Source organism: Centrocercus urophasianus, unplaced genomic scaffold, assembly GCF_019232065.1.
Source record: "Centrocercus urophasianus isolate 14NV4802_14NV808 unplaced genomic scaffold, USGS_Curo_1.0 seq_11, whole genome shotgun sequence".
Classification (NCBI taxonomy): domain Eukaryota; kingdom Metazoa; phylum Chordata; class Aves; order Galliformes; family Phasianidae; genus Centrocercus; species Centrocercus urophasianus.
Genome location: NW_024884253.1, coordinates 20,102,936 through 20,118,376, shown reverse-complemented (window position 1 = coordinate 20,118,376; position 15,441 = coordinate 20,102,936). Strand labels below are relative to the sequence as shown.

The 15,441-nt window shown below is 36.4% G+C and overlaps 1 protein-coding gene across 6 annotated transcripts in view; it reads left to right on the top strand.

Moving 5' to 3' along the window:
- The window catches only part of VPS13B (vacuolar protein sorting 13 homolog B), a 417,159-nt gene that overhangs the window by 63,594 nt on the left and 338,124 nt on the right, over window positions 1-15,441 (top strand). For all 6 annotated transcript variants that reach the window (XM_042834797.1, XM_042834830.1, XM_042834815.1 and 3 more), the window contains exons 13-16: window positions 991-1,182; window positions 1,839-2,008; window positions 5,575-5,769; window positions 7,160-7,284. In XM_042834797.1, the coding sequence (XP_042690731.1) occupies window positions 991-1,182; window positions 1,839-2,008; window positions 5,575-5,769; window positions 7,160-7,284 (682 nt within the window). The remainder of the gene's footprint in view (window positions 1-990; window positions 1,183-1,838; window positions 2,009-5,574; window positions 5,770-7,159; window positions 7,285-15,441) is intronic.

The window sequence follows — 15,441 nt, the reverse complement described above, 5'->3', positions numbered from 1 at the left end:
TCTCAGAAGTAGCACTATCCAGATTCAGTGAATGAATTAAATTGTCATCTTCAATTTTATCACTTTTTTTCTTTTTTTGTAGGTTAAATACTCTGAGAGTCCATTTGATATGATTGTTATTTTGTCAGGCTGTTGATTTGCACAATGGTTTGTGAGGTATATGATGTTTTGTGCTTGCACCAAAATAATGAAGACATTGTCAAAATAGGAAGTTACTGAGGGGGAAAAGTGGAATTTTCTGAACTAAGTGTTAGTGATGTGAAGTTTTTTTTTATAAGCCATATGTAAGAGGAATATTTAACTGTCTGAAATTTGTTTAACAGAAGAGTTTTCTGTAAGTATATCTAGAGAAGTGTAGGCATATTGTTTTATAGCTTGTAGGTGACTGGTATACACTGAATGCCTGTACCTCATTGTGAGAAAATGATAGTTATACTTCAACTAATACAATACATTCTGAACACAAGTGTGTTGATCTTTTAGATACAGAGACTCAACAGCCCTTTTATTCCTGTGCTTGTCCTGAAAAATTGTTTGAGACACAGTGATTAAAGAAGTTTTCTTGCTGCCCCTGCTTTACCTCATCACTGATTGGAAATGAGGGCTTATCTTCAGTTGTCAATCTGATTTAGAAGGTGCTGAAAAGCAAAGCTGTCTTTGGCATCCTGGTTTAAGGTTCTGCAGAAGTTTGGTTGTTATTAGAGAATCAAAAACTTGAGAGTTACAAAGATAATTAGGAAGTCCCTCACTGAATGGGTTAGGCTGATCATGGTGGTGAGGCAGAATCTTGCCCTGTTTACGAAACATTAAATGAGCTATTTCTGTTTAAATACATTAAGACTCTTGTAGTATATTGAATTGTACAACTTGCACTGTATTCCTTGTGTAAATCTTTGATGGCTGGATTTCAAACAAAAGTAACTGACAACATTAATGTTTTATGTCCATTTGTTTGGTGTAACTTGTTGCTGTTTGTAAAATTTCTTGTAGTTTCTGGGAATCAGCAAGACCCTTCTTCAGTAAAGAATGAAGAGTTTGGAAATGTTCAGGAGATGTCTACAAAAAGCCTCATTGTGGGTCCACTCAATCTTCGACTGGATAGCAGTGCAGTGCACCGGATAATGAAAATGATAGTTTGTGCTCTAGAACATGAATATGAGCCATATAGCAGAACTAAGCCAGGTTTGCTCTTATTGCATACATGAAATATACAGAATTAAACCAGAACTTGGGTGATTCTGAAGTTGCAAATTCCAAATAGTTAAAATCTGCCAGGGAATATTACCATTCCAAAGAAATTTCCAAAGAAAAATTTTAAATAAACATGAAACATTGATGTGTCCCCATCAGTGCTGGCTATACCTCTTCAGATAATTCCAGGCATTTTGACCTTCAGACAGTCTGAAACCGTTTGATTCAATCACTAGTTTCTTGTTGAGTAAAGGGCTTATTTCACTGGCAACTTGAAGTTCTCTTAGGATTCTTAGGGAAGAATGCCTGTTGACAATTACTTGTTTCAAGTAATAGATAAACTGGACAAAAAATGAATGGAAAAAAGTTGTAGTAAAGCAAGATGACTTTCTTGTATAAAACTAAAAGAGCTTTACAGATTTCTCACGTCTAAGGCTTGGATTTTCTATTTTGAAATCCAGTTACTGTTGCTTTTAGCCTTAGTTAGAACCAGTGAATTGCAAAAAAAGAAAAGGTTAAGTATATTAAATATGAAGGAGGAAAGAAAGTTGTTTTCTATGTTTTGGTAGTTGCTAACTGTTTTTGAAAAAGCCACTGTAGTCTTTTATATATTTTAGTCAAATTTATGTAATCTTGATTTATTTTAGATCTTGCAGATGGAAATAGAACTCTGCCAAGCTCAGAAGAAGTAGCATCGTTGGAGGAATACATTCCTACTCGTCTTACAACATTCACCATTCTGAAATGCACAGTTATAATCCCTGTGGCAGAATTTAATTTACTAGACCACTTGGTGCCTGTAATCATGGGTGAGAAGGTATGTACACACCAATGCTTACCTTCATATTAGTGCATGTTATTCCTTAGAAATGATTAAAGCTAAAATACATGAAGCATGTTGAACGCATTGCCTTAATACAGGCCTGGTTACACCTCTGCTTTTCATCTCATCATGGGAAATACCAAAAATTGAAACTATACCTACCCTCCTGGGGTGGAACTGAATTTTCTCATTGGACTGTTATGCTCTGTGCCAGATGTATTACTGATTTCCAAATGAGTTTGGTGCACATGAACTTTCCCTGTAGATAACTAAGGCCAGCAGTATGTCTAGTAACTAACTAGACTTGTTAAAACTGAAGGTACTGGTATGAAAATAACATTTGGAGGAAAAAGATTTTAAATCATAAAATGGTTTGGGTTCATGTTAGTCATTAAACACACATGAAAAGAAATAGCTATGACTTGATGTTTTTTAGAGAAACCTTTGGATCAAAAGCAAACTTGTTGCCATTTTGCTGTGCAGGTCTTCTCATACTCAGACAAACTGCAAATCTTTGAACACACATATTTAGTAGAGGCTTAACAGATGTTAGCAGGCAGCTCTGTTTATTTTAGTCTCAGCCCTGATATCAGGAAGGCTTTGGCTGTTCTTGGACATTTAACTGCTGTAGATCATACTGCTTGATCTGATTACTTAGTGGTGAATCAGTTTTTTTTCTTCTGAATCTTAATGATCCCTCCTTCTGCTTAAATGTTCAAGATTTTAGGAGAACTGATCTGCGTGCAGCATTGATCCAGAGTGATCTGTGGCACTTGAAAATGTTGAGAATGAACAAAATACATGGAAATGTGCTTTTAAAACAGACAATTGGATCTTGGAAAGTCCCTTCCAACTGAACTATTTTATATCACATAAGTGTATTAAGAACAACAACAAGAAAACATTCTCACAAAAAAAGCACAGTTAAGATTTTTGTGAAGCTGTTGGCTCAGAAAGAGCCAGAAATGCTGTTAACAGCTGGAATTTGTTGTTATCTTTTGGAAATATGTAGTATAATTTCAACAAAAAAATCCCATACTATTTTTATTCCCATGGGACTTTTTTCTCTTGTGCACAACATATTATAGGAGCGAAGCAGTGCTTTGTAGTGAAGATTTAGTTATGTTTACCTCCTGCTGCAGAAATGGGGAAGGTATTTTATGAATAAGAAATAACTAGAAGAGAAGAAACTGTATTCTTTATTGATTTCAATTTCTAGGAATTTTTTGTCTGATACTAAACACTTCCAATGACTTTTTTCCACAAGTGACTCCTAACTACGTATTCTTTGTACTTGAGGGTAATGATTTTTTTTTTTTTTTTCCCAGTGGGATGTATTTTACAGCAGTTCTCAGTATCTTTTGTTCCAATTACAGCAATGGGAGTTGGACTTCTATTTGTGAAGAGTTTTGCTATGCTAAACATTCAGTAATTGATATTCAAGTTCAGTTCAAGAACAGAATTGTTTCTGTATCAACCTTTGTTTTAACTTGTAATTTGTTGTCTGAAATGCAGATAACAGCTGCAGAATACACAGTTTTGTGTATGAGTGTTTATGAAGTATTTATGTTTGAAAAAGGTGAATATTGTTGCAAGTGTCTGTTACTTTTTTCTTCAGAGAATGATTTGAGCACTGTTACATTATGGAAGGTACAATTGTTTTAAATTGTGTTGGTAAAGTAAGTGGATACTGCTGATTATGGGTAAACTAACTTGTGCTTTGTTTTCCTGTGGAATGTGCTTTATTTCCAACACATTTAAGATTGTATGTGTCATTCAAGTGAACTTCTTGATAATTTTTTACTTGGAAATTTCAAATTACATTTCCTGAGTGAAGCCTAGTGTGCTTAAAATAGCAGTAATTTCAAATTTTAGATTGAAACTGATTACATATAAAATTAATATCCTATTTTGATACAAGTTCAGTAAAAACTGTTGAATTGATAGAGTACTTTGGATTGCTAGAGGTCTCTGGAGAGCAACTCTGTGTTTAATGTATTGCTTAAAACAAGTCCAATTACAGCAGGTTGCTCCAGAGTTTCTCCAGTCAAGTGTACTCCAGGGATGGAGATTGCCCAAAAAGCTTTTGCACATACCTCTTTGGAGTTTACTGTTTCACACTGTGTCCGTTGTTACGTCTCCTCTCACGGTACACCTCAGACAAAAGTCTCTCTCCATCTTCTGTCCCCTCCCAGCAGATAGCTGTATATAGTAGCAAGATCTCCCTTTGTCTTTCTCCAGGCTGAACGCACCACTTATGATGGTCTCTCCCAAAAGAGGGCTTGTGCTCTATCTCTCCTTTTCTCTTTGGTAGCCCTTTGAGAACTCATTCTGTTCTTTCCATGTCTGTTTTGTACTGGATGTATTTCTCTGTTTTAATCGATACTATGACAAAATATAGGTGGATATAAGAAATAGCACTTATTTTTGGGAATTGCATTTTCTTTTTTTGCTGAGACATCTGGCATGATTGCAAATATGTAATATATGATTGTGTAAGGGTTAGATAAATATGAGTTTAGTGTGATGATAGTGATGATAGTGCTTTGGAGTGATTAAAAAGTAAATATTTTATAGAGTAAAATCTTGACTTTGTATATTTTTGTGTTGGGCTGGCCTTGGCCAGCTGCCCACACGAGTGATCTCTTACTCTTCCTTCTTTATAGGAAGGGACAGATAAGGATGGGAAGGTAGCTTACCCATTGCCATTAGAAGGACAATATGACTCAACTTTGGGAAAATCAGTTTATTGCCATTTAAAATGGATCTGGATAGTGAGAAACCAGCTCCCATTCCCCCTTTCTCCCAGCCTCAATTTGACTGCTTCATTCTTGATTTATCTGCCTCTTATCTCTTCCTTGACAAATGGCGTTGTGCTTCATTTGTAGCAGTTTGTTTCTTCTGCTCCTGCTTCCTCACACTTTCACCCTGCTCCATTGTGAGCCCAATCCATGGGCTGCACTCCTTGAAGAAAATTTGCTTTGATGTTGGCTTCTCTGTGGGCTGCAGTGGTGATACCTTCTCTGGCATGTCTCTTCCAAGTACTGTAGGGGAACTTCTATTCTGACATCTTGAGCACCTTTTCCCTCTTCTCCTTTGCTGACCTTGCTGCTTATGCTGTTGTTTCTCACTGATTTTCTCCTACATCTCAGCTTGTGTGGTCTTTTTGCCCTTTCTTAGGTACGTTTCCCCAGAAGCATCACCAGTTTGTCTGCTGGATTCAGCTGCATCCTGTGATGGGGCTGCGGTGTTGGCTAGAACTGGCCTGTCCTCACAGAGGCCCCCTTTGCAGCTGCCTACTTGCCAACACCTGGGTACTCATATGCAGTAGAATTCTGGATGAAAACATTATATGTGAATTCTGAACTCCTACCACAGAAGAAGTTACTTTGAAGTTACTTAAGAATGTGTATTATTTTGATCATAAGGCTGTGGAATACATTTTATTACATGTGGATTTGTTTTTTTGTGTGTGTCTAGTTTGAGAGAAAGAGATGTTAAGAATGTACAAGAAATACAACTCCAGTGTAATAGTTGCATGTTTTTTTTGCCTTCTATAGAACTTCAGTGGATTGCTGAGTGCTACAAGCTTCCAGCCCTTACGGCCTTTACCTTCTGTCAGGATTCTGGTGGATAAAATTAACCTGGAACACTCTGTACCAATGTATGCTGAGCAACTGGTAAATACAGTCAGCACCCTCAGCCAGCCATCCGATAACCTTCTTCATTACTGTTATTCACACTGCTATCTGAAGGTAAAAGAAGTCTGGAGCTCTGTTTCTTATTGTGGGATGCTGAGAAAAAGTTAAAACAAGTGTAGATAATCCTTAATGGTAACATCAAGTTTCCAGGCAGAGCATTTTCAGGATGCGCCAAGTAAATGCATCTTGCAGAACATTGTTATTTGGGATTGCTAATTCTGAGTGGAGCCAGATGTTCTGTAACACTAACACAGAACTTCATCTGAAGCAACATTGCTTCTAATTCCATTGGAATTATAATATTGCAAACTAATTCCAAGGTTCTTGTGGCAATATTGAGTTAAAATAATTGGAGGAAACATTTCTCCAATTTAAAGATAACAGTTGTAAAATATGTAAGTTACAATTAATTATATGTAGCAACTTGTGTGATGTTATTAGGAAGAAACATTGCTTTTTCATTGTATTGTTACAGTGAAACCTTTACAATGAGGTATGCAAAGACTCTTGCCATACAACTTCAGATGTTTTCATTGTAAGGGGAAAGCAGTTTGAGTGTTCTCAGTTAAAGATCCATTATGAAAGTTATTGCTAGACTGAGAGAAGTCTAAGAAGCTGTGAAATTATTCAGTTGCCATCTGCTGAGATTTTAATGGAATTGAAAACTGAAATTTCAGAACAAGTTTTAAAATAAGTCTCACATCCTCTTCAGATGAGCTTTCCCCTCAGGCAGTCTGAAAGACTTCTGAATGCTGGTAAAATGTTAATATTTACTACTGATTGCTAACATTTTTCAGTTATCCATTCACTTGTGTGCTGATATCTTATATAAAAATTTAAACAATGAAATTCTTACTGCCTGCACGAAAAACACTGTCCCAGATTACATGGCAAGGTTTCTCTGACTGATGTGTTTACTCCTGTCATATGTAAAGTGATTGGGACAGCAATATGCAAGTCACCTATTTGGTTTTTGTTGCAGGACTTTTTTTGTTCAAGAGTTTTAGCAGCTGTTTGATCAGCTTTTTCCAGAGGTGGAGTATAATTTTGAGTTGCACAGTCTCTTTTTCACACTGAACGGCAGAAAATCATAGAGAATAATGGAGATGAAACTTCTAAGTTTTCTTATCAAGAAAAAAAACTTAGAAGTGCATTATCTCATTTCCTTAAATACCACTTTTCTAGCTAATGCTGTTACAGTAAGGAAAAATGTTGTTTGAATGGAAGACAACATGCAATTTGCAGATTTAAAAGATACAGAATAATGTATTTTAACTGTTTTTGAATAATTCTTGGTCTTTGGCAAAAAGGAAATATGTAAAAATATCTTTTTTTAAAAATGCAATAATAATATAAAATATACAATGTATTATGTACATGGAAGTAATCTGAAAATGATCTAATCATAATGGTATACACTTTGACCAGCTGCATTTGTTTTCAGGTATTTGGTTTTCAAGCAGCATTGACCTCTTTGGACAGTAGAGGATTGTACAGCTTCCCTGTTCCTGTTATTCCCTCTTTCAGTACTGCTCTTTATGGCAAACTGATCAAGTTTCCCAAGTATTGGTGAGCATTTAAGTAACGTACTCCTGTTTATAATAAATAGTTTAAAAATGCCAAGCTTCATATATATATATGCCAAGCTATATATATATATATATAATATATATAATGCCAAGCTATATATATATATATATATATACACACATATATATATAGTTCTGCAAAGACTTTGTCTCTGTCTCTTATCATATTCTACTGTGAAGGCTGTTACTGTTAATAGGTCTCTTTGTAAGGATAGCTGTTAATTGGAATTTCAGATCCTTGTTTAGATGGATGAAAGAATATGCTGTGCAAGCTCTGTAATAAATGAACTTATGATCATAAATGTCAATGTATAATTTTTAATAATTGTGTTTTCTTGAAAATAGTTTAATGAATACATTTTGGCTATGACAAAGTTTTCTTAATAACAGCCTCTAATACTTTTTTTAATGACTAAATCCTTCTAAGAAATCCTGCATATAATAACAGGTAGACAGGATAATGTGTCAATACGTTTATTCATACATTGTGTTCTGTAGTTAATTTGTTGTGATTTGTTTGTGAAAGTTTATTGGATTATTTGAAAGGGGGGAAAAATAGAGTACTGGATTCATTCTTAGTTCTGCATACAGAATACACTTAGGTTTTCTCTTGCAAGCTGTGGTACTGTCTTAAATAAAAGACATTTTTAGCATAATCTGAACACCACCAGGTGGTAGCAGCTTAATTGACTTTCTCATATTTTCCATCAGTAGCCCAAAACAATACTAAGCGTTTCAGATGAACTGCTGTTTTGTTGTGACACACTGCTTAAAAAAACCTACCAGGATAACCAGTAATCAGCACTTACTAATTAGAGTGTGTTAGGACTCTGGCAGAATTGACAGCCTTTCCTTACATAACCTGATATTTAATATTAAGCTCAGGTTGTGATACTTAGGTAACGGTGGAAATACATTACTGTTTAAAAGCAAATTTGGATTTATTTAGTATATTGTAAGATCTCACGGGTAGTTGTGCAACATGATTATTTTAGAGCTTAAAAATGGTTGAAAAATCTTACAAGTTGGTGGTATTTGAATCTTAGTGCTTTCTCATGAGTGCATTTGTACTCTTTCGCATTTGCCTGCTGTCGCTGTTCTTGGTCATTTGTGGTTGGTTTCTTGCACTCTCACACATGTGCTGCTGCGTGCTGGTTATCACATTCCCTTTCATGTGCTTTGTCTGTCTTTCTCTGCCTCCCCCTCACCCTTGTATTATGATGTGTGCCCAGCTGGAAAATAGAGTATGGTAGACTAATAACTGGTAGACTAATAATATGGAAAAATAAAAACAAGCAGTAGTTTTGAGGGTGGGGGGAATGGTGCTGCCTTAAAAATAGCAACTCAAATTTTATTGAGATTTTTGTGAGACCAGAAGGGATGTATTTTAAAAGAATTTTAATAGTAACTTTCTCATTTTGTGGGACATGATATCTTTCTAAAGGTTATTTATTTATTAGCAGCATGAAAAAAAATATATAACAGTAACTTATTCCAACAATTTATTTAAACTAAGCAACACCAATTTGCGGGTAATAAAGTAGAAAAACAAATGAGTACAGCAGCAGCCAGGTTAAATGAAGTGTAGTTTGAAGTGAATAAAACTCCAGATGAAATACATCAAATAGCACTTGAACTAAATCGAAATCAGCAAAAGGACTGAGAGCTTCATTGAAGTCATGCAGTGAGTGAGAATTAGTCTGGTAGGATAACCTGGTAATGTCATTAAACTTAAATTCGTTTTCCTTTCCCCTCCCCCCCCCAATTATGCCACCTGTTTTATTTGGATTTTTAGATTTCACATTCCAGAGTTTCTTAAAGTACACACATCTGATGCTACATGTGTTCTTCTATTTCTTGGTAGAAAATATATACCACAGACCATACTTTTAAAAACAAAGACATTTTATGAACTGTTATGGAATCCCTCAGGTAGTATGTTTTGAGTTAGCAGTGAAAATCTCAACTTTATTTCTGACATAAATCAGTAGAATAGCTTTATTTTCTAGTTTCAATGTAATAATTTCAAAGTATACTATATATTAAATATTGTTGTAATATTTATTTTGAAACCTTCAACTGATAAACATCACTAGCATATTTTAACAAAATTTCCAATAAATTCCTTTAAATTAGCATTAAGGTAGCAAAAGTGCTGTTTCATTTTACTTACTAGATTGATGTCTTCTTTAATTTCAGTTAATACACATTCTTCTGGTAAATGAAGTTGATTTAAACTTACTAGTTAACTAAGTCTTTGACATCTTTTAAATTGTTGTATACTTATGTTTCTGTTTAAATTAAAGCATCTGGTATTTTATTTCTGTCAAGTATAACAAGATGCAAAATACTATGTTAATGTCAATATTTTACAGCTCCTTTATGTAGTGTTGCATGCCAGACTGTAAAGCAGCTTTCAAAGCTTTCAGGAGGATGTCTAAAAACAACTGAGAATTAGCAGAATAAGGTTTAAAGCCCAGAATGGATGACAAGAATGTTTATGGCCAAACAGAAATCTTGAGAGGAGTTAGATATTTTTTTTCTTTTGGCTACAATTGCTGTGGTAACAGATGAGACAACTCAGGGTAGGCAGTTCTGTTTTAAGAACCTTCCATTATTTATAAAATATCACTTCATTGTACTTGTGCAGAATATTGAAGAGTTAAAGAGTGTAGATTAAGTCTTATCTTTATTTTTTCCAATATCTGGAATTCTGGAACTGTCATCTATGCTTTATGAGCCTGAAATTAGTGTGTTCGTTTTATTGATTTTTTTTTTTTTTTTTTTTTCTTTTCTTGCCTATCTTTACTCCCTTCCTTTGACATGTACTCTAGACTGTTGTCTTCCATTGTCAATTTTTTGGAAAGCTTGCTGTCTCCATCTGTGACAGAATCACAGCTTTTGATTTTTCTGAAACCTAGTGGAATAAGGACGTAATTGAGCATGTTGTTATCTATCTCTGCATCCTTTCTATTCAGTTAATTAGTGCAATAGTTCATTTTCAAGATTTGATAGTGAGTTTCTTCCTTCTTATTTTGAGACCAGAGCGATAGCTGCTGGCTTGCTGTCTACAGGGAACACCATGGACTTGTGTGATGTCTGCTAATGTTAAATTTGAGTGTGAATGAACTATTCATGAACAAGTTGAGTTACTGCTGTGTAAATTAGTGTCTGGGATTTCGTGGTCTGTGCTTTAATGATCACAGAATACAGAGCAGTTATTGAATGTTCTTGATACCAGAACATCCTGAAAGGAATCATTGAGATGATGCTGAATGAGATCACATGGAATGCGTGGGATAACAGAATAGGCGGATCAGGCCTAGCCAGCATGGGTTCACAAAAGTCGGGTTGGACTGAGTGACCCACCTGGTGGATGAGGGCTGTTGACGTAGGCTACCTAGGTGTCAGCAAAGGCTTTGACACTGTCCCCCACAGCGTTCTTCTGGAGAAGCTGGCTGTCTGTGGCTTGGACTGGTACACTCTTCGCTGGGTAAAGAACTGACTGGATGGCTGGGCCCAGAAAGTGGTGGTAAATGGAGTTAAATCCAGCTGGTAAATAGTGGTATTCCCCAGCAGTCTGTATTGGGGCCTGTCTGGTTTAGTATCCTTATTGATGACCTGGATGAGGGCATTGAATGCACCCTCAGTAAGCCTGCAAATGACACTGAGCTGGGAGAAAGTGTTACTCTGCCTGGGGGTAGGAAAATTCTACAGGGAGATCTGCTCAGGCTGGGTTGCTGGGCTGAGGCCAGTGGGATGAAGTTCAACAGGACTGACTGCCAGGTCCTGCACTTCAGCCACAACAACCCCGGGCAATGCTACAGGTTTGGGGCAAAGTGGCTGAAAGACTGTTCGAAAGAAATGGACCTGGGGTGTTGGTTGGTGCTGAGTCAAACACGAGCTAGCAGTGTGTCCAGGTGGCCAAGAAGGCCAATGGTATCCTGGCTTTGTATCAGAAATAGTGTTGCCAGCAGGAGCAAGGAAGTAATAATCATCCCTCTGTACTCAGCACTGGTGAGGCTGCATCTCGAGTACTGTGTTTGGTTTTGGGACCCTCATTAAAAGAGAGATGTTGAGGCCCTGGAACATGCCCACAGAAGGGCAACAAAACTAGTGAGAGGTCTGGAGCACAAGTCCTATGAGGAGTGGCTGAGGAAGGTGGGATTGTTTAGTCTGGAGAAGAGAAGCCTGAGGGGGGACCTCATTGATCTTTACAATTGCCTGAAAAGAGGTTGTGGTGAGGTGGGAGTTGGCCTTTTCTGTGTAACTGTTGATAGCACTAGAGGGAACAGTCTCAAGTTGCACCAGGAGAGATTCAGGTTGGATATTAAGAACAATTTCTTCTCTGAAAGAATGGTCAGGTGCTGGAATGGGCTGTCTGGAAAGGTAGAGTCATTCTATCTGGAAGTGTTCAAGGAATGTTTAGATACTGCATTAAAGGACATGTTACAGTGGGGAAATAACTGTAAAGGTAAATATTTACTATGTCTCTACAATCTGTTACATGTATATTAGATTGGCATGCTAGGTCACAACCTCCTTTTGGCTAACTATTATACAATGATATTGAGAAGCACGCATTGCCAGCAGCCTGTGGCATATTCAGGTTTCTTACCTGACTTTCTAGCTTTTGTTTCAATTTTGTGGCCACGTAAATGCCAGATGGATTTGTACACAGAATTACATCTTAACTTTTATAACTTCTTTTTTTAATATTTATAACTTTAAAATTAACATTAGAAAATAGGTGAAGGTTCTGAAGATCTTGCACTACTACATTTAAGATTTCTCTAAAACCTTAGTTATTGTAAAAGTAACAGTGTAAAAATATTTGTATCCTTTTGCAGCGTTAGTTCTGTTTTCCTCTATCATCCCTTATAAGTTAAACATTCCTAGCTTAATCAACATCATATAGTGATGTGCCACACTTTGGCATAATTCATCATTTTACTCATGCTCCTATCCAGTCAGGAGAAGTTTTGATGTGTACCCACTCATCTGGGTCGTCTTGATAATCCTGTGTGCTTTTGATGATACCACAGAACAAGACCCAATTCATGTTGATTCACAAACAATACAGTGTTTGAGGATCCAGTTTTTTGAACAATTAGAGGTTGTTGGTTAGCAAGGAAATTGTGTCCCTTACTAGCAAGATGCTACTGTCACAACAGTGGGACATTTTAGGATTTGCTGCGTGCTGAAGAGGGGGGATTAAAAGTAGGTAATGGGGGAACGGGGTGAACTCTGTTAGCATTGTAACTGAAACATATTTTCAGGGTAGTTGGGTAGTTCAGTGAAGTAGTGCTGCTCACAACTAAAAATGGTGGTAGATTTGTGAGCTTGTGAAATGCAGCTGTCATGCAGTTAAGTGCAATGGTACGCTAGTATGAGACAAGTGGACTCTGGCAAGAAACACAGACATAGCCAAAGAGTGTGGGTGTTAGATTATAAATCAAGGAAGTTCTCCAATAAATTGACACTTGAGTCTTGAATTTGGCAACCTGGTTTATTGACTAGTCACAGTAAATCAAAACTAATGTCAGTTCTGGTTGAATGTAGATTGTGTTTCACATGGGCAGTTGAGGGGTACGCTTGGTTCCTGAGTCAGAAGCAGAAACAGGTTGAAAACACATGAAACTCATTTTGTAGCATTCACTTGTGACTATTAGTTATGTCAGTAATTGGATATAACTGCCAGATGAAAATTCAAGTATTCTTCGAAACAGAGCGTATCTGAGATTGCATGCTTGAACAGATGCCATCAGTGTATGGGACAGCAGAGTGTTTCAGCCACATCAGTGTAATGGGTGTTAGTGTTAGCATGTGTGAAAACCTGCTTGAACTGTTGAGATATGTCAGTGATATGGACTGTGCAGGAACTGACAAAAACAGACTCGGTACCTGAAGAGATATAATTGCCTCAGATGTAAACAATCAGTCTAGTAGGGAGTATACTGGGTTACTTCAGTATTGTTACTTCTATACTATTGCCTAGAAAATGCATCAAATCAAAATGCCAAATCAAACTTTACACTGGTTGTGATTTTCACTATAGCTGTACATCGTTGTTGGAGGAGCAGGTATGTCAGTATATCACAGTAAATCGTGAACACCACTATAGGGTGAGAATGATCTTTCATTGAAAGCACAGTTTAACGTATCTTTATAATAAAAATTAAGTAGGCAATGCTTGCATTTAAGAATGAAGGTGCGTAGGGAACTTCTGCAAAATATTTTTAAGTTGTGTTGATGTTAATGTATATCAAGGCTCAGCAAGAATGTTTCGTGGCTCTTTCAGCTGTGGTCTTCTGGAAGGAAAAGTTGTCAGTTACCAGGAAGGACCTTCTGCCCATGAGGGGTTTTGCGTTCTGTGTACATGACTTGTAGCTTGATTACTGTGATTACAAATTAACTTCAGTTGGAAACTTCTAGTATGGTTTTTTAATTAAGTCCAGATCTAATGTTACTGCTTCTCAGCAGATGTGGCAGGCAGCATTCAGCAAATCTGTTAAAAGTTCACTTTTTAATCAATGTAAATTGGAAGCAGTTGTATTTTTCAGTATTCTCCATGAGGAGGAAAACCAGCAAAGTTGACTGCAAGGGGTGGTCATCTGTACTGTTTCTAGTGTAATTACTTAGGTTAATTAATTGTCAAGGCTCTTCAGTGAAAATAAATTAAACCTATTAACTAGTATCTGCTCAGGGAAAGTGGTTGCACATGGTGAATACATTATTCTGGTTTGAGCTGCCATCAGTATTTGCAAACATTTGCTAAGGACAATTAAATGGAACATCATTTAAAATGTGTAGGATTTTCAGGTTCAAAGCTGTTTCTTGCTTTAGTTGAGACTGGCAAGAGATAAGTAAAACTTTGTTGTAATGCTAAAGTGCTGTCATTTTGAATTAATAGTAAAGAAAACTGGAATCCCAAAGACATGCATCTTTTTTGCTAGATGCATTTTCTGTTTCTCGTAGTATTACCACCAACTGTAGAAAACTGGTTAGCATTTAATGATTCTTACTTGGAGTCTTTGCCTGTGCAAACTGTGGCCTCTGGAGATTCACTGGTGGCAATTCTTCACACTTTATTTTTTCTTTATCCAGAATTTCGCCTGCAATTGGCGCCTTGTGTTTTTGTTGTCCTTTAATTCTATCATTGTATCTTGAAGAGAAATGTTACCTGAGATTGCATCTACGCTACTAAATAAAACATGCCAGTAACCAGCATCCTGCAAGTGAGCTTTTGGCGTGCTTGGTCTCTTCAGCATTGCTTAAACACTGTTTGAGAAAGTGTAGTTGGTATTTACAGTCACAGTCTGTTACTGACGCTTGCACTTGGCCTTGTTTACTTGTCTAGAAAAAGATGTAGCCTGCTCAAAACGTGCATCCTGAAATTAAGAGAGCACAGCTGTTGCCATGGTTGTTATATCAGTTTTGGAAGAAGTGTACCTTAGTGTTACAGTTGCTCTTTTCCCTTCCATTTTTTTTCTTTACAACTTTCTTTTTAAATGAAAATGTCATGGGAATTGATAGGAATAAAAGCATTGTTGTAAAATTTTTTAGCTGTTCAACTCTGTAATTGCAAGAAAATAGGTTGACTTTACAAGCATTAAGGCTTATAGTTCCCTACAGAATTATGTTGTTGAAATAGTATGGAATTGTATACCACAGCATATCCTTTGCCTCTGTAGATCTAGCCTCAGATTGATAGCCTTCATTTCCACCTGGAGTGAAGTACCAGAAACCCTCTAGTCTTTATACACCTATTTTTGTAAGCATGTTAATGTGACAAGCTCGAGTGAATTTGATAACCATCACAAGTGGTGACCAAGTAACTGTGGACTAAAAATATTATTAAAAAAAAAAACCCCTGTATTTATCTTCAGCCAAAGCAATAAGACTTATTTATCTGCATGTTCAGTAAAACCTTTGAAAGTATGCTGAAGTAAACTCTCTGTACATACTGAGGAACAGGTACTGTGTTGAACACATGCTAATGTTTGTATCTCAACTTGATCTGTATGTTTGGTACACATTGTCTGATTTTCATTAGCTTTTGATATTACAAGCATCATGAGCTTCTGATTTTTGAGGCTTTTTTTTTTTTTTTTTTTTTTTTTTTTTTTTTTTTTTT